Source organism: Trichosurus vulpecula, chromosome 9, assembly GCF_011100635.1.
Source record: "Trichosurus vulpecula isolate mTriVul1 chromosome 9, mTriVul1.pri, whole genome shotgun sequence".
In the NCBI taxonomy this organism is placed as follows: Eukaryota; Metazoa; Chordata; class Mammalia; order Diprotodontia; family Phalangeridae; genus Trichosurus; species Trichosurus vulpecula.
The window spans coordinates 84,761,318-84,780,537 of record NC_050581.1 but is presented as its reverse complement, the minus strand read 5'-3'; the positions used below and the strand labels follow the sequence as shown (position 1 = coordinate 84,780,537).

At 37.2% G+C, this 19,220-nt stretch overlaps 1 protein-coding gene across 1 annotated transcript in view; it reads left to right on the top strand.

The window, feature by feature from the left end:
* SPATA6L (spermatogenesis associated 6 like) overlaps window positions 1–19,220 on the top strand; it is an 84,252-nt gene that overhangs the window by 48,473 nt on the left and 16,559 nt on the right. The window contains exons 6-8 of the mRNA XM_036739414.1: window positions 4,171–4,245; window positions 6,970–7,224; window positions 15,002–15,107. Coding sequence (XP_036595309.1) covers window positions 4,171–4,245; window positions 6,970–7,224; window positions 15,002–15,107 — 436 coding nt within the window. The remainder of the gene's footprint in view (window positions 1–4,170; window positions 4,246–6,969; window positions 7,225–15,001; window positions 15,108–19,220) is intronic.

Here is a 19,220-nt window from a genome sequence, read left to right as displayed (position 1 = left end):
TGGAGTCTATGTGGCTTAGAGCACCTGATCCTGCAATTTACTAACAATCTCTCTGAACCTGTTTGCGCCTCTGTAAATGGAGATTAAAATATTTGTACTACCTATTGTTGTTCAGTTGTTTCAATCTTGTCTGACTCTCTGTGACCTCATTTGGAGTTTTCTTGGCAAAGATACTGGAGTGATTTGCCATTTCCTTCTCTAGCTCATTTTGCAAATGAAGAAACTGAGGCAAACAGGGTTAAGTGACTTGCCCAGGTCACACAGCTAGGAAGTGTCTGAGGCCAGATTTGAACTCAGGAAGATGAGTCTTCCTGACTCCAGACATGGCATTGTGTCCACTGCCGCTTGTACTACCTATTTTGTGAGGAAAGGGCTTGGTTAGGCTTGAAGAGCCATATTGATGTGAATTGCTACAATGCATATGTAAGACAGGGGTAATATTACTTACCCTACCCATTCGATGAGGTCGTTTGCCCTGCTTGGACCTTTCTCTACTTTTCTGCTTTCTTTTTTCCCAGTTTAGTCTATACCACTTTGGCCTGTGGCTTTGTTTATGTCTTTGCCCTTAGATCCCACTGCCACCTTTGCTTCTGGATTGCTTTATGCTATCAGTGGACATTACCCTTTGCCTCTGGTTCTTTTGAGAAATGTTTTAACTGATTTCTTGCTGATTTCTTTGTTATAGACATACCCTAGCTCCTGTCCCTCTCCTAACCTTCCATCATTTGCTTGGCCTCAGACCCATAGTACTGCATCTCACTTCAGCTCAGCTTGATGGCTGTGCTACATTAAGAACCCTACTCATGAGCCATGCTCAGGTAACTGAGAATGTCTGAGGGCATTTAGCCTGAAATGTGTGGGGCTAACCTCTTCATACCTCACCTTCCTTGTGGGCAGCTACTATAGGGAATGCCAGCTAACCTTGTTCTCCTGAAGGGAGGTAACTATGTTAAGGCTAGTGGTGAACAGTGTTTTCCATTCAAGGAGAAGTCTCACGGTGTAAAATATTAAGAAGTCTAAGGAAGTATGACAAATGTACTCTTTATCCAAAAGTGTTTGTGTCTAGAGATGCTAAAGTTGTAAATCTAGATATGGTTTAGATATTATAAAATGTAAATATGTGGTGTTAAAGTTCTTCTATTTAAATACTTAACAGCAATCAGTGGGGTTTTCCATTAACGTGTTAAAAGGAGTACTAGATTTAGTTAGGGAGCCTGGCTTTCAGACTGTGTTTAGCCACTGATGAGCTATCTATCAATCAATCAACAAGCATTTATTAAAGCAACTACTGTACTCCAGGCCCTGTGCAAGGCACTGCAGATACAAAGACCAAAAATGAAGTACTTCCTGCCCTTAAGGAGCTTACATTCAATAAGTGGTCCAAGGGAGAGAATGCTGGACCTCAAGTCGGGAAGACTCGAGTTCACATCTATCCTCAGACATTTGTTCATTGTGTGACCCTGGACAAATCACTTTACTTCTGTCTTCCTCATATTCCTCATCTATCAAGTGAAGATAATAATAGCACTTCCCTCCCAGTATTGTTGTGAGGATAAAATGAAAGAACATTTGCAAAGCTCTTTGCAAACTTTAAAGTACTATATAAATAAATATACATAGGTAAAGCACAATGTAAATGTTAGTTGTTTATTTACAAAATGTGTACAAGTTGCTTTATTTTTCCAGGGGGAGGCACTAGCAGTTGGAGGTATTGGGAAAGGTCCCATGTAGAAGGTAGTATTTGAGCTGAGCTTTGAAATGAACTTAGGATTCTAAGTGCCAGAGATGAGAAGGGGAGGGCATTTTAGGCAGGGAGGGGCAACCTATGCAAAGGTATAGAGACAGGATATGGATGTTTTTGTGTATGAGAAATAGTAAGAAGAAGAGTGTGGGGGTGAGGAGGGGATATAGAATAATGCTAAAAAGGTAGGATGGAATCAGGTTGTGAAGTGCTTTAAATACCAAGCAGAGGAGTTTATATTTGATCCCACTAGTAATAGGGAGCCACTGGAGGTTATTGAGCAGGGAAGTAACATGGTCAGTCTGTGCTTTAGGAATATCATTTGGTAGCGCTGAGGAGAATGGATTGAAACCAGAAGAGACTTGAGGCAGGTAGATCACTAAGGGGGCTATTGCAGTAGTTCAGGCAAGAGGAGATGAGGATCTAAACTACAGCAGTAGCTATGTGAATAGAGACAAGGGGATGGATAGGAGAGTAGTTGTGGAGGTACAATTGACAATAATTAGGAACTGATTTTCTTCTTCCTCCGTGTAGGTAGACATAATTCTTTTGATCACTTGAGATCCAAGAATAAGAATCCTCCTTGGGACAGTCCCCCAAGAGCCAACCTAAAGGGAAGCAAGCAAGGGTCATTTGAGGAAAGGATCCTAGACACTGGAGGTGCAGAATTTCTTTTGCTAGAAGGTCTTTTTTGATAATGTAGTGGTTAAGGAGTAGCTTCAAATTCCTGCTTTGCAATAAATTATCTTCGAAACCCAAGAAAGGTGGTAAATGAGATGCCAGCATCAGAGGAGTCCATGGTGCTCGCTTATATAAGCCTTTGTATGCCTATAGCAGGAAGCCATGGTTGAGGAGAACATGGCTCTAGCTACATCACTTGAATGACTACTTTCCTCCTGGTGCATGCTTATGCTCTTGATCCCTTTGTAGTTCTTCACTGTGGTGACTGGCTCTATTGACTATAGTTTTCCTGGAAGGCATGGCTACAGCAAAGTGTGTATGTTTTTGTTTACTTCCTCCTCCAGGGTTCCAGGGCATTTCCTTGCTGGTGGTGGCAATGAATTTGAATCCCTGAGGTAAATGCCATAAAGAGGGGCTAAAGACAATAATTGGACCTAGCTTTGGAAGATGAAAAAAGGGAAGATTAGCTGGAACTGTAACCCCACGAAAGTAATGGAGAGGCCTTCAGATATAGGGGAATGATGGCAAGGTGTGCCTGGAAGGAACACAGACATGTACTGACTGTAACTACATAAATAGTAATACGTCTGTATAAATCAACATATATCTATAAGATATAATTCAGTATTCAGAAGATATGTTTTTTAATTATACTGAGTTTTTTCTTTTCTTTCTTTCTTTTTCTTTTTTTTAAGGAGATGGAACTCTTTTAGTTACACTGCAACAGTTTTTTTTGGCAAGAATGTTGGCCACTCCATTAAATAACTTGTCATTGTCTCTTCCAGCCCTATATTTTTGAGAAACAAGAGGGGGGGAGGGAGAGGGAAAAAGAGAGAGAGAGAGAGAGAGAGAGAGAGAGAGAGAGAGAGAGAGAGAGAGAGAGAGAATGAATCTTCTTGCCTGATTTCATAGATATTTCCATTTGGTGGAAGAGCTGCTCTTAGTACTGGCGTACAAATCAAGCCTCTTCTCCCAGACATAATCTTTGAGTCACTGTAATAATTGTCAAGTTGTTGGGTGTTCTGTGTGGAAGCAAAAGAACTTGTATTAAAGTATAAAGCCCAAGTATTAGAGCAGGAAAGTTATTTCATTTACATTGCTCTGGTCAGTAAAGAATAGTTGAAGTATGATAAAAATATGATACAAGATACATTTGTTAAGCATCTCATATGTGTACAACACTGTAAAAGGTTCAGGAGGACATACAAAGCTGAGATAAGTCACATTTTCTAGCTTCAAAGGGTTTGTAATCTAGTAAGAGGAAGACACTCACACAGCAGATAGCTATAGTACACAATATTACAGGATAAGGCATTAGAGTTAAAAAAAAAAACCCCAACACAAGGTTCTTTTTGAGGTCTGAAGACAAAGGCTGTTATTAGCTGGGAAGAGGGGGAATAAGGGAAGGCTTCGTGGGGGTAGTGACATTTGAGCTAGACTTTAAAAAATGAGTAGGAGTTCAGTAAGGGAGGGTGGAAATTCTAGGCGCAGGGATAACATGAGCAAAGGCAGATGTAGGAGAATACAAGCCAGTGTTCAGGGAATAGAGTTAGATTGGAGCTCCAGTTAGGTTAGAGTGTAGAAAACACATTTTGAGACTGAATGTGGGATTTTAGATAATGATAATGGAATTCATAGATTATGACAATGTGACAAAATAGAACTTCTGTTATTTTACCATTTTAGTGATAGTGGGTATAGAGCATGTATTTCCAGTGGTTTCATTTGTTCCTTTTATCTATTTTAAGGGTATCTCTCCAAAAATAGAGTTTTCTACAAGGACAGCCATCAAAGAACTCACTTGTCCATTAAAAAGATTTTTTGTAAGTATAATTAAGAAAATCAGCACAACAAAAATGCTATACCTCTTTGTTTGACTTAGAATGAAATTTAAAGTATTTTATTCAAGTTTCAGTTTTAGATTAACAAAGTGCTCCTGTGAAGTTTAAATCTTTATTGAAACTGTTTTTCCAACTTGAATATCAAAACAATAGTGAGGCCTCCTTCAGAAGCATTCTGTATTTTTAGTTTAGCTCACTTGGCTAGAACAAGACGTCAATGAGGTCAAAATTATTTGATCCTCGAATATATAGCTACTTGTGCTTTATTCCTGCCCACAAGTGCTGATGAGCTAGCTTGTAAATCTTCACCAGTGGTTATGAGGCAAACCGTGTGAAGAGTGGGTGGAGGAACACAAATTTATCATCATTCTTGGCCAAGCAAAGTAGTTTACGTCAGCTGATAGTTGTAGTAACTAGTCATCCATGCATGCACAAGGCAACCAAAGAATAATTTTAAGGTATTAATTAAACCTCAGGAAATTATAATTATAGAATTAATTATAAGCCTTGGGGAATATATATATATATACATTTATATGCATATATATATAATTATATGTAATTTGAAAATATAAATGACTTATTTCATTAACTAGGTTTAGTGATTGAAAAATATAGAAAACCAAGATAGATTTTACTTCATCCAGGCAATGCTAAAAAAAATAAAAATAAAATATCTGAAGACAAATTCAATTTATAACAAAACAATAATAATTCTTCCCACTAAAATAAAGTGTCACAGAGTAGATCGAGAAGCAAAACTCATCTATATCTTGCTCAAAGAAAACACATTTAATGCAAAAATATAGAGCTAAATTTAAGTGAATAGGTGGTTCTAAACCATATTATTTACCTACAATTAAGAAATGGATGAGTGGCAGAAAGGATATTTGATAAGGTAGAATCCAAACCAGCAAACATTAAAAGACAGGCAAGGGCATCACATAATAGTGAAAAGAAAATATGTAATGTGCAGATATGTAACAAATTACATTTCGTATGTACCAAACAATTTGACAATTAAATTAATAAAAGATAAATAAAAGAAGGAATTGACAAAAGTGTAATTGTAATAGGAGACTTCAATGCTTCATTATCAGATTATAAATAATAAATAAATAAATCAAATAAAATAAAAATCAAATAAAATCAAATAAATCAAATAAAAAGATTAACAATAAAGGAATCACAGGTCTAATTTGCTAATTTAGTAAAATAGAATTAAAATATTTGGACAGAATTAAATGGAAGAATTGGTTAATAAACACAAAAAATTATAATCAGCTGCAGAGAAGTCCTACATGAATTTTTTAAAAACAAAAAGTATACAGGCTATCTTGTCAGACCATAATGAAATAGAATTAAAATCACAAAAGTTTTAAAATCAAATGAAAACTGAAAAACAATCTATTAAGCCATGTTTGGCCTAAAGATGAAATAAGAAAAATGATACCAGAATGTTTAAAAGCCTGACAACAATGATACTACATTTCAAAATCTTATTTAATTTTCCTTCTGTACCTGCATTTTTGTATTACAGCCCTGTTTTGGAGAGTGTCTCAGTTGTTCCGAATTTTCTACTGTTTTGTTAGACTTACGGATTTCTTCCTTGAAAGTTCTAATTTCTGTCCCTTTTATTGATGTCTAATTTTTTTATTATTCATCTGAAATATTCTTATATTCTTGGAACTACTTCATTAGCTTTTATGGGGCTACATGTAATATACTATGATATTGTCACCTTCCTTAGAGGCCAGTGTGGTGTGGTGGCTAGAGAATTGGCCAGGAAGAGCTGAGTTGAAATTTGACACATACATGCTGATTCTGTGACCCAGGGCAAGCCATTTAACCTTCTAATGCTCTACAATTCATTAAGACTATACATTGCCAAGAAGGGGCTAACATACATTGGTAGTAAGGGTTTCCTTACCCAAGAGTTACAATACCAGCAAAATCACAGGTCCTGTTCTTATATTTGTCATATTTTATCTGTTTCTCTGAGGCTGACCTTGTGGTATATGACTGCAACCCCTGCTATGGGGGAGGCTGAAGATGATGGATCTTGAGCTTGGGAATTTTGAGTTGCAGGAGGGCTCAGCTTGTTGTGAGGAAGCTGTATGTACAAGGTGTCCCAAAAGTCTTCTCGCAGTTTTAAGGTTTAATAAGTTAAAATTGCAAGAAGACTTTTGGGACACTTTGTAAATGTGAGTTATAATTGTTATATTACAAATACTGGTGATATTAGAATTTGAACAAAATTGTCCTTAGAAAACAAGAATTGGGTTAAAAAATACTCCCTTAGATGTTCATAGAATAATAGGATTTAGTGGGTTAAGAAATTTTAGGGGTTATCTAACCTGACCTTTTCCTTCCACCCATTTTATTTTTATTATTTAAAAAAATTCAATTTTATGTTATTTTCAGTTCCAGATTCTTTCCTCTCTTCTAACCCCTCCCCTGTGCATTGAGAAGGCAAGAAATACAAAACCCATCACAAATATGAAGTCATGTATAGATGAGTAAACTAAAGATTAGAGAGAAGTCACATAGGTAGTAACAGGAAATAATCAGGATTCAAATCTGACTTCAGATGAATGTGCTAAGTAGAAAAGGTGAGCCTCCTCTCAGCTCCTAAACTAATAAGATTGTGGGTTTCAATCCTATCTTCTCTTTATCCTTCTTTTACAGTAATTTTTTTTTTTACAGGAAAAAAGATTGCGACAATCGACGCCTGGTTCTGCTTCATGTTTTAAACCAGTGCTCAGTCCTCATCTACATGACTTAAGAACCACGACGAAGGAGAGTACTTGTGAGAATCTTAGCAAAAGCTTAAGGTCTCGTTCTCCATCACCACACATGATCCGGCGCCTTTGCCAGGAGGAGCGGCCAACACGGGTGAACTCTGGATCTCGTGGTTTCAAACCCTCTCAAGAAGCCAAACCTCCATTTGTAGTTAGACATGTAAGCCTTAATACCACTCTTCACAGACCTTTGGAATAAAGTGGGAACAGTGAGGAGGTGGGTTGGAGAGGGAATCTTATTGCAAAAATAAATAAATGAATACATATATAAACAGGGGGAATTAAAGAGAGGCCTGAAATTGTATAGTATATCCATCCATGTCTTTATGCAAACATTTGGATATTTGTTATCATAGGAGCGAAATTTTTAGATGTATCATTGAGTTTTTCACTTTTCTCCTAGGGCAAAAGTGGGAAACCTGTGGCCTTGAAGCCACATGTGGCCCTCTTGGTCCCCAAGTGCAGCCCTTTGACTGAATTCAAACTTCACAGGTTAGTTTGGATTCAGTCAAAGGGCCACATTTCAGGACCTAGAAGGCCACAGGTGGCCTGGAAGCTGCAGGTTCCCCACCCCTGTCCTAAGGTATCACATAGCAGGCACACTTGATTTCCATTGAAGTTTTATTCCTACTTGTAGCATGGGGATAGTAAAGGTGTGGCATTGTAATTTGCCCATTAGAAAGGCTCTTCATGAGGCCCTTGACTTTTTTCAGTCGAAAGTCATAAAAGTGGTTACAGTCGGCCATGGTGGAGGGAGTCCCCACATTGACAAAGTCATGCATTGTAAGCTGAATGGGGTTATTTCTGTGTCCCCTGTGCTGCTCAGGAGCAGGCATAACCTTTAATGCTGAGAGGGACCTGAGCATTTGTTTTTATAGATCAGGAAACTGAGATGGGCAAAGTGATCTGTCAGAGGTCACTCAGGTTATAAATAGCAGAGCCTTTATGATCTATTCTTGACACCCTTTCCAGAAAACAATGAGGCCAGTTCTGTAGAGCATTCAGTGATCTTCACCCATAGTTTTCAATTTGGTTAAATAAACATTTATTAAGCCCAAACTACGTGCAAGGCAAGAGGCCACATGAGCTTGTGGATGGAGAGATAGGCTTGAAGTCAGGAAGACCTAGGTTCAAGTTAGAGCTCTAGTATTTCCTGGTTGTGGGACCCCAGGCAAGTCCCTCAACCTCAACACTCTGAAATTGCAAGTTTTAAATGGGTTGCTGGTTTGTATCAGTGGAGGAATTTTATTGTTGCCTCTTGTTTTTAAACATAGTAATTTCACATTATCACCCTTCACAGAACACTTACTTCCTTGTAACAAATAAAAATAAGTGAAACCAAGCGACACATAATTCTTACACCTGACTTTTCTCCCTTCCTCCCCTCCCCCTTCCCCAGCCTTTCTAGAGGAGGGACATCTCTTTAATTATCAAGTCACAAAACTTACATTCTACAAGTTATTTTTAGGATCCTAAATACACCAGACTAGTATATATACCATGTTTCCTCATGTATAAGATACATCTTAATTTTGGGGGCCTGAAATTTGAAAAAAAAGTATTACGTAAAGTTATTGAACTCAAATTTTGTTCATCTGCTCATAGCTTTCAGGCATCTTTTGGGCAAGTCTGGTGCATGTACGAGTGCTTTAGTCCATTCTTTTTCATGAACCTGAAGCATCAATTGTGTTGTCCTTTGAAATCAGTAACTTCTTTTTCATCAGCAATTCTTCGTGCCTCATGCTGAGCCATCTTTGTGGACACAGGAATTCCAATTGCCCTTTGCTTTTCAATCCACATCTTCAATTCCCTCTCTAAATCAGGCCATTTTGCTGACTTGCCTCTCATGGCCTTCTTCTGCTGTGGCGTTTTCAGTAGGGTTTCTTCTTCCTGTGGCCAGTCTCAGATTGTTTTCTCAGTTGGAGGAGGACCAAACATACTTTCAGCAGCACGATTTCCATTCACTTTTGCAAACTGGATCACTTTTAACTTGAATTCAGCATTGTACGAAAATCTTTTCTGAGCCATCTCTGGGCAGAACGTGGCAAAACGTAACCTAATATACCAGTAACAAATGCGAAACAGTGAGTGCAAAGACAAGCGCCAAAAAGCGGGAAATGCAGGTTAAAAAAAAATCTACAACCACTGTATAAGATGCACCCAGTTTTTAGACCCCAAATTTTTCAGAAAAGAGTGCATCTTATACATGGGGAAATACGGTAAATAGTTGGGAGTTCTCATGCTGTGGTCTGTGAATGAAAAACAACAACAAAAAAGAAAAATCTCAGTGATAGCAAACTACCTTACAGTGACAATGACCCTGAAGCCCTGCAAAATCCTGAAGTACCTTGTGATCAATCAATGTAATATTACATTACGATAAATATAATTTCAGCATTAAGTATAGCTGTTATTTCCTCAAACAACAACAGCTAAGTTTTGTGATCTCTGTGAACCTCAGTTTTCTTGTCTGTAAAATGGATGATAATATACTGCATAATAAGACTACTAATAATCTGTGGAACTTTTCACATTTTCATGGCATGTTACATATATGACCTCATTTGAAGTTTTGTTGTTTTTTGTTGTTTGGTCCTTTTCAGTTATGTCTGACTCTTCATTTGAAACAAATTTAACAAGTATTCTTATGCCATCTTATAGATTAGGAAACTGAGTCTTAGGTTAACATCTTGCCCATGATGAAACAGCTACCAAGGAGCAGAGGAAAAACATGAGGTCTTCTGACTCATACTCTATCTACTATGCCATGTGCTGCCTAAGAAAAACATTTTCTAAAACGTAAATGTCATGTTAATGTGAATTGTTATTATTATATGTATCTTATTTTGTTCTGATTCTTTGAGAATCAGTTATCTGGGTATTGAGTTTCTAAGTGGTAACTCTTTGTTTTCCAGAATATTCAGAAGGTTGACAGGAGACCGTGACAAGTAGACAGAAATAGATTATTCATGGGCTAGAGGGAATGTTTAATTTTAAATGGAAACTGCCAGTTTCGAAGGGAGCTCCCTTCAAGTGGTTGCTCAGTAGCAATTGCTGAGCTAAGCCCTGAAAGCAAGGAAATAATGGATTGGGCATAATCATAACATCTTGAATCCATTTCTACTTAGCTACAGAATGAATTCAGTTTGTCAAAAAGTACTGGGTTAATTTAGTCACTCAAATTCTTTCAGCTAATTTTATAGTTTTTTTTTTAAAAAAATGTTTAAAAAGGACCTGGTATTTAATTTAAAAAAAAATATCATCGATTCTCCATCAGATTTCTTCCTCTATCCCTCCCAGAAAGCTACCCCAAATAACAATATTTTTTAAAAGCCCCCAAAAAAAAATAAAAAAAGGAAGAGGAAAAAAAATCAGCAATACATTGAAAATGTCTGAAATTATGTACAATGTGCCACACTTGTGAACCTCCTATTTTTGTAGAAGGAGGCATAGGGGTGTCTTCTTATATTTTTATTTTTGAAGTTATTCTCATTCTTTGAAATTTTGCAACATTCACTTTTGATTATGTGTTTATGTGTGTGTTTCTTTCCATTTGCTGTAGTATTGTAATGCTTGTTTCTGCTTATTTCATTTACACCATTTCATGTAGATCTTTCCATGCTTCTCTGTAGTTATCACATTTATCATTTCTTACAGCATAGTAATATCTCATTACATTCATGTACCACAATACTGCTTTGACTGTATCCCAAAAATTTTGGTATGTTGTCTCATTGTTTTCATTTTTTTGAAAATGATCTTCTCTGTTGTTTCTATGTTCATTGACCCACCACTTCTTTAGGATTCAATTATTTAATTTACATTTAAATTTGGATTCTTTCTTCAAATGTCCTTTATTGATTATAGCCTTCTGATCAGTAAAAGATGTGTTTAATATTTTTGCTTTTAAAATTCTGTTTATGAAGTTTTTATACCTTAACATATAATCAATTTTGTAAAAATGCTTTGCATCTCTGAGAAATATATGTATATATCTACATTTATAATATTATATGTAGCATTTATATATGTATGTATGTATATTCTGTTTATGAAGTTTTTATACCTTAACATATAATCAATTTTGTAAAAATGCTTTGCATCTCTGAGAAATATATGTCTATATCTACATTTATAATATTATATGTAGCATTTATATATGTATGTATGTATATTCTGTTTATGAAGTTTTTATACCTTAACATATAATCAATTTTGTAAAAATGCTTTGCATCTCTTGAGAAATATATGTATATATCTACATTTATAATATTATATGTAGCATTTATATATGTATGTATATATATTCCTTTTTATTCCTATATATTTAATCACCAGAGATCCTTTATATCTGACCTTTCTAAATTCTATTCAAGTCCCTAACTTCTTTCTTCTATATATTTTTGTTATATTTGTCTAGGTCTGAAAGGGACACATGAGATCCCTAACTACAGAACATATATTATACTTGGGAGTATATCTACAAAGGCATACACAGGAACTATATGAATACAAGTACAAAATAATCTTTATGGTAATAAAGACAGAAATGAATAAAGAAATAATCGCTTATGGTCAGACCAAGCCAATATAATGCAGATGATAATGTATTTATATATGTATGTATATATGTATGTATATATATGTATGTATATATTTAAAATGTATGTGTGTGAATTGCTATATGCATACATATACACAGTTAGGTGGCTTAGTGGATAGAGTGCTGGGCCTGGAGTTAGGAAGACTCTTCCTGAGTTCAAATCTGGCTTCAGAAATTTATCAGCTGTGTGACCCTGGGCAAGTTAGCCCTGTTTGCCTCAGTTTCCTCATCTGTAAAATGAGGTGGAGAAAGAAATGGCTGCTTCAAAATATGTAGAAAATGTATTTTCTATTTGGACCCTGGAGGAGGACATCTTCCCAGAAAATGTCAAAAAACCTTTGACAGGCATACATCTCTCTGTTTTATGGCTTGCTTGACATTAATAATAGGTGCGTTGTTGAATAAAGTTATCTCTATAATTGCTTTTAAGAAGAAATCTTTTTTGATTTTGACATACATATGAGTGATTCCTTGAAGGAGAGCCTTTAAAATCACATTTTGTTCTATTGAATCAAATTCTTTTCTTTTCTTTCTCTTATTGCACCCAACAAATAGTAAACACAATGGAATTATATATTTTTTATGCCTTTCAATCAATTGTATGATTGAATTGTATGGCCTGATAAAAATTATTTTACAAAAGTCTATCTGTTTACCTCTCATATTTTCTCCAAAGTTATATACTTCCATACATGTGTAGATGATTCCTACAAAAATGTATACAGTTGAGAAAGTACCCATAGGAGTCAGTAGTAATTAATGTCCCCTTGATTCCTTTTTTAGGGTGATAATGCCATGTATGATTTCCTTCCAGTTTTTTTTGGATACATTCTCCTAGATTATCTTGTAAAAATATTCTCTCAGTGCTTTCAAAGTTGGATCAACTCCAGCTGATTTCTGTACTAGTACCCAGTCATTTTCTAATCTGCTGATAGTCAATTTCATTTCTGGATATACTGTTCTGCATCGTGTCCAGCACCTTCCAACTTGAGTCTGGAAGAGAGTATTCATGATATTTAGCAGTATTTAGTGTAGTCTACACAAGCTTTTGCTACTTTTATTTCCTCTAAAACTGAGACCAATTTTCCAAAATATATTTATACATTCTTCCCTGTACCTTCCATTTTGAAGTTACTAGGTGTGTGTTGACTTGTTTTGGAGGATCTTGTCAAGTTCTGTATTTATTCACTTTATATTTATGCTATCTATTTTTGGTATACGTACTGTTCTTTATCTTCATTAGAATGTAAGCTCATTGGAAGTAGGGATTGTTTCAATCTTTGAACTTGTATCCCAATGCTTGGCACATAGAGGGTGCTTATGATTATATATAGGTTGATTGATTAAATTTCCCTTCCTCTTCATTCTTGGTGACATATGTTGATGTAGATCAATTAGTCAATTCATAAACATTAAATGCTTGCTCTGTGCTAGGCACTGTGCTGGGCACTGGAATTGCAATTTTCTTCATGATGATCTTTTTGTTTATGTTTATCATGAACACTGTAAGAGAAGATGACCAAGTAAGATAATTCAATAAACTCCAGTGGCACCCTATTGACGCTAGTTTCAAGTACAAAGCCCTTCATAACTTTGTCCTGTCCTACTTTGCTAGTCTTCTTACACCTTCCTTCTCACTATGTGCTCTTCAATACAGTGATACTGGTCTCTTTGCTGTTTCACAAACAAGACACTTCATCTCTTGGGTCCAGGCATTTTCTCTGATTGTCCCCGATACCTGAGATGCCCTTCTTCCTCATTTCTGCCTAATGCCTTCCCTGTCTTCCTTTATCTTGTGAAGGAAGCCTTTCCCAACTTCTCTTAATTCTAGTGCCTTTGCGCTCTTAGTTATTTCCTACTTAACCTGTATATTGCTTGTTTGTACATATTTATTTGCTGCTTGTCTCCCCTGTTAGATTGTGAACTCCTGGAAGGCAGGGACCGTCTTTTGCCTCTTTTTGTAGCCTCATTGCTCAGAGTCTGACACATAATAGATACTTGATAAATGTTTATTGACTGCCTGATTGACCGATTGAAGCATCTCATTAAACTAGGTTTTTTTTAAATTGCCTTTGGGTACATGAAAAAGATGAACTCTTTTGTTTGCTTCTCTAAGGAGAACTTGAGTCATCCTTCTATTTAGCTGCAACTTCTTTTTGTCTTTTTCCTGTTATCATAATATTGATAATACTGTGGTTTAGTTCTTCTAATACTATGTCAGATTTGTTATTCATTGTACAAAGCTCTCATTCATCAGAATAACTATAGTTATTATTTATAGATGTCTAAAAACTATGTGATTCTTTGTACCCCTTGATGCCCTTTCTGCCACATCATCACCAAGATTGCAAAAATAGAAGGTACAGGACCAGGGACTGTATTGTATTTTGATTTGTTTGTGGCTGCTGTGGCCATCGCCTGATGTCCAACCTACTGGTTGTGAGCCTTTCATACTTGGCTAGGTTGATCCTTGGACAACAGACTCAACCTTTCACTGGGAATATGCTTGGAGCTTTTCTAGCATGGATTAACCTTTCATAGTTTATACTCCTCTGGCATAGCTTTTGTTAATCAAGGGTTATCTCCACTCTATGACAAGTCATCACAGTAGGACTATATGTCCTTTAATGTAGTAAAAATGCCTCAGTTGCTTTGCAACCTTCTCCTCTTTAGCCTACAGGACTTTGGGTGGAGAGAAAGACAATAAAGAAAACAGGCAAAAAGGTTAAAAAAGTTCTGGTGCTAGAAGAGGTTGGGGCTATCCAGCTGTACACATACTGTGGTAATACTTCTCCATGTCTGGGCTGAGAGTCTTAGCTTCATGTAGAAGGAAAAAAAGGGTTCTATGTGAAGAGAATATGGGCCTAAAAAGGACCACATTTGACTCCCTAGATGAAGATTAGGATTCTTCATCCTTTGGCAGAAAAACCAATCATCACTAGCATATAGGCATTGAAACTCACCTACCTGTATCCCCTCCAACCCCTTTTATAGCCTTTCCACTATTCCCTGAAGGATGCTGCAGATCTCTCCTAGGAGTTTAACCAGTTGTTATTGTGAAAATGACATTTACAAGTACAAGGAAGAGTTGCCTGGGAAATTGCAGTCTCCAGAATGTCTCTTTTACTTGACTTGTTTCTTTTCTGCTGTGAATTTTTATACGAATGAACAAGGGAAAAAGCAGAAGCCTTAGTTTTCAAGTTGGGTAAATGACAAGTGTGTGTCAGGCTTATCTTGGAAGAACAAGATTTCCTAGCACATTCTCTGCTACTGGCATCATGTCAAATTTTCATGGAATACTAAATTTTGTTTCATATCATTGCTTTACTTTTAGGTAGACAGTTCAAAGCCATTTGGTGAACAAATTCCTTTAAAACCACACGCTCGAAAGTCCAGGAAAAAAGGTGACTTTACATGCTTTGATTTTCCGCTGAAAAGAGGTACTTTGGTTTCTTCTCTTTTCCTCCTGTAATGTGTCTAATGGGATTCATACTTCATACTGCTATGTAGCCTTTCATACTGTGGAAGCCTAAGTTACCTTATAAATTACAGGCTCAACTATTACTCAGGGGAGCTTCGTGGAGTTCGTGGGCAAAGGATTCCCCTAGATGAATGACAAACAATAATTCCTATTTCTAAAATGTGTATGTATATATTCATATAACATAAGTACTACACGAGTGGTCTAAATAGGGCTTGTAGAAGGCATTGATAGATTTGATCTGAGGTCTGGACTTCCCCTGAGGAGAGGAGGAAAATGGACAGCTGGGGACAAGGAAAGGAGGAGGAAGGAGACAGGCAAGCCCCAGGGTACCAGCAGTCTGGGTGTTCTTTTATCCAGCCTACCAGACTAGAATTACATCAGTCTGCTCCCTGAATACTGTTTGTCTAAGAGTAAAGTACAAGAGATTCAATATAAAAAGCCACTTTCCAGGTTGCTCTCAGTGGGAAAGGGTTAGCTCAAGCTTGCATCTGCAGGCTTAGCTCCTCACCAAACTCTAGTTAAACAAAAACCCATCACAAACAGTGAATAGCAAGTACAATTATTTATCCAAACAGCAAACAGAAATGGGAGAAATTATGCATATATGCCAGAAAATATGCAGAATATATGAGCTTTTAAAATGAGAGCAAGATGAGATCTCAGTTCACCCAAGGGAAAGGCCCTAATCTCACTCAAGGGGAAAGTCCCAGAAATTTCATGGAGACAGCCTGGAAATCAGGGATATTTAGAGTAACCAGCTTTCTCAACATGTCTACAGATTGCAAAGTCTGTCTCTTTCTCTGTACATGTCTGGAGTTGGTCCCCAAGAAAGTCTGCAATCATCCATGTTTCTTTTCAGAGAAGGAATGAATGTCTCCCTTTTCTAATAACCTGGCACCAATTCTGCCCCTCCTACAGACACACTGCATTGTGTCAGCATCCTCTCCATTCCACTGATCTATAGTCACTGTCTGCAGCCTGCATGCTCCCTACTTGGGATGCCCCTCCCTCATCCAGGTTGGGAGTCAGGCCATGTTCCTTTAGCACTTTAAATTATACAAAGTATGCTACTTACTGCCTGTGTAATTCACTTTCCCTTTTCAAGCCTCAGTTTCCTCATCTATAAAATGTTGGGGTTTTATTAGGTGATCTCTGATGTCCCTTATTGCTCTAAATTTATGATCTAATAATTGAATAGCTTCATAAGGTGTAATATTGTTCTTCCCAATTTAGAAATAAAGAAATATGGTACAGGGAGATTTAGGGACTCTCCTACACTCACACAATACATTTTACAGGCAAGATTTGATCTCCTCTTTTCTGACTCCAAGACTAGAGCTTTAGTGAAATCAACTGAGGTGTGGAGCCAAGATGGTGGCTGGAAAGCAGGGACTTGCCTAGGGCTCTCCCCCAGGACCCTCCAAACACCCATAAAAAATGGCTCAGAACAAATTCTAGAACTGCAGAACTTATGAAATAGCAGAGGGAAGCAGGGCTCCAGCCCAGAACAGCCTGGATGGTCGCTGGGTAAGTTCTATCACGCACGGAGCTGGGAGCGGAGCAGAGCAGAGCCCACCATGGACTGTGCCCGCACCAACCAGACCCGGAGCCGGGTGAAACAGGCCCTAGCACCCTGAATCAGTGAGCTGTGGCAGTTACCAGACTAAACCCACAAACACTAAACACTAAATACAACAGAGAAGGTTAGTGGGTAAAGCTGTGGGGACAGAGTGAAAGGAGTATTTGGAAAAGCAAGTTAGAGAAGTAGAGGAAAAATTGGGAAGAGAAATGAGAAGGATGCGAGAAAACCATGAAAAACAAGTCAATGACTTGCTAAAGGAGACCCAAAAAAAATACTGAAGAAAATAACACCTTAAAAAATAGACTAACTCAAATAGCAAAAGAGCTCCAAAAAGCCAATGAGGAGGAGAATGCCTTGAAAGGCAGAATTAGCCAAATGGAAAAGGAGGTCCAAAAGACCACTGAAGAAAATACTACTTTAAAAATTAGATTGGAGCAAGTGGAAGCTAGTGACTTTATGAGAAATCAGGATATTATAAAACAGAACCAAAGGAATGAAAAAATGGAAGACAATGTGAAATATCTCATTGGAAAAACCACTGACCTGGAAAATAGATCCAAGAGAGATAATTTAAAAATTATTGGACTACCTGAAAGCCATGATCAAAAAAGAGCCTAGATACCATCTTTCAAGAAATGATCAAGGAGAACTGCCCTGATATTCTAGAGCCAGAGGGTAAAATAGAAATTGAAAGAATCCACCAATCGCCTCCTCAAAAAATCCCAAAAAGAAAACTCTAGGAACATTGTTGCCAAATTCCAGAGCTCCCAGATCAAGGAGAAAATTCTGCAAGCAGCCAGAAAGAAACAGTTTGAGTATTATGGAAAAACAATTAAAATAACACAAGATCTAGCAGCTTCTATGTTAAGGGATTGAAGGGCTTGGAATATAATATTCTGGAGGTCAATGGAGCTAGGATTAAAACCAAGAATCACCTACCCAGCAAAAGTGAGTATCATGCTCCAAGGCAAAATAATGGATTTTCAACAAAATAGAGGACTTTCAAGCTTTCTCAGTGCAAAGATCAGAGCTGAATAGAAAATTTGACTTTGAAACACAAGAATCAAGAGAAGCATGAAAAGGTAAACAAGAAAGAGAAATCACAAGGGACTTACTAAAGTTGAACTGTTTTGTTTACATTCCTACATGGAAAGATGATGTGTATAATTCATGAGACCTCAATATTAGGGTAGCTGAGGGGAATATATATATATATATATATATATATATATATATATATATATATATATGTATGTATGTATGTATGTATGTATGTATAGACAGAGGGCCCAGAGTGAGTTGAATATGAAGGGATGATATCTAAAAAAATAAAATCAAATTAAGGGATGAGAGAGGAATATATTGAGAGAGGGACAAAGGGAGAGATAGAATGGGGTAAATTATCTCACATAAAAGTGGCAAGAAAAAGTTCTGTTGGGAGGGAAGAGGAGGCAGGTGAGGGGGAATGAGTGAATCTTGCTCTCATCGAATTTGACCTGAGGAGGGAATAACATACACACTCAATTGGGTATCTTACCCCACAGGAAAGAAGGGGGAAGAAGATAAAAAGGGGGGATGATAGAAGGGAGGGCAGATAGGGGGAGGAGGTAATCAAAAGCAAACACTTGGAAAGGGACAGGGTCAAGGGAGAAAATTAGATAAAGGGGGATAGGTTAGAAAGGAGCAAAATATAGTTAATCTTTTACAACATGAGTATTATGGAAGGGTTTTGCGTAATGATACACATTTTGCCTATGTTGAATTGTTTGCCTTCTTAGGAAGGGTGGGTGGGGAGGGAAGAGGGGAGAGAATTTGGAACTCAAAGTTTTAAAAGAAGATGTTTAAAAAAAGTTTTCCTGTGCAACTAGGAAATAAGATATACAGGCAATGGGGCATAGAAATCTGTCTTGCCCTATGAGAAAGTAAGGGAAAAGGGGATGGTGGGGAGTGGGGTGACTGAAGGGAGGGCTGACTGGGGAATGGGGCAATCAGAATATATGCCATCTTGGAGTGGGGGGAGGGTAGAAATGGGGAGAAAATTTGTAATTCAAATTCTTCTGAAAATTAATGCTGAAAACTAAAAATATTAAATAAATAAATAATGACTTAAAAAAAAAAAACAAAAGACAACCTGCCAAAGAGTGGGTTGATGTTGACTCCTTGCTTTGGAAGGAGGATGTGGGAAGTTTTCTATCTTCCAAAGAGCCTCCAAGCTGCAGATGGTAGCAGCTGGCATGACTATGAAGTCAGGAAGCCTCACATGCCTTCCCAATTCTTCCTCCTGGAATTGGTCCCTCTGATAAAGACTTTTAATTCATGGGATCATAGAATGGTTCGTGTAAAGCTACCTTAGAACATTCTATATACAAAGGAGAAGAAGAAAGAGGACTTCATATATATCAAAATGTGTATATCTTAAGAGAGATCTTCAGCTTGCAGCTAGGTGGCACCATAGTGCACAGAGCGCTGAGCCTGGAGTCAGGAAGA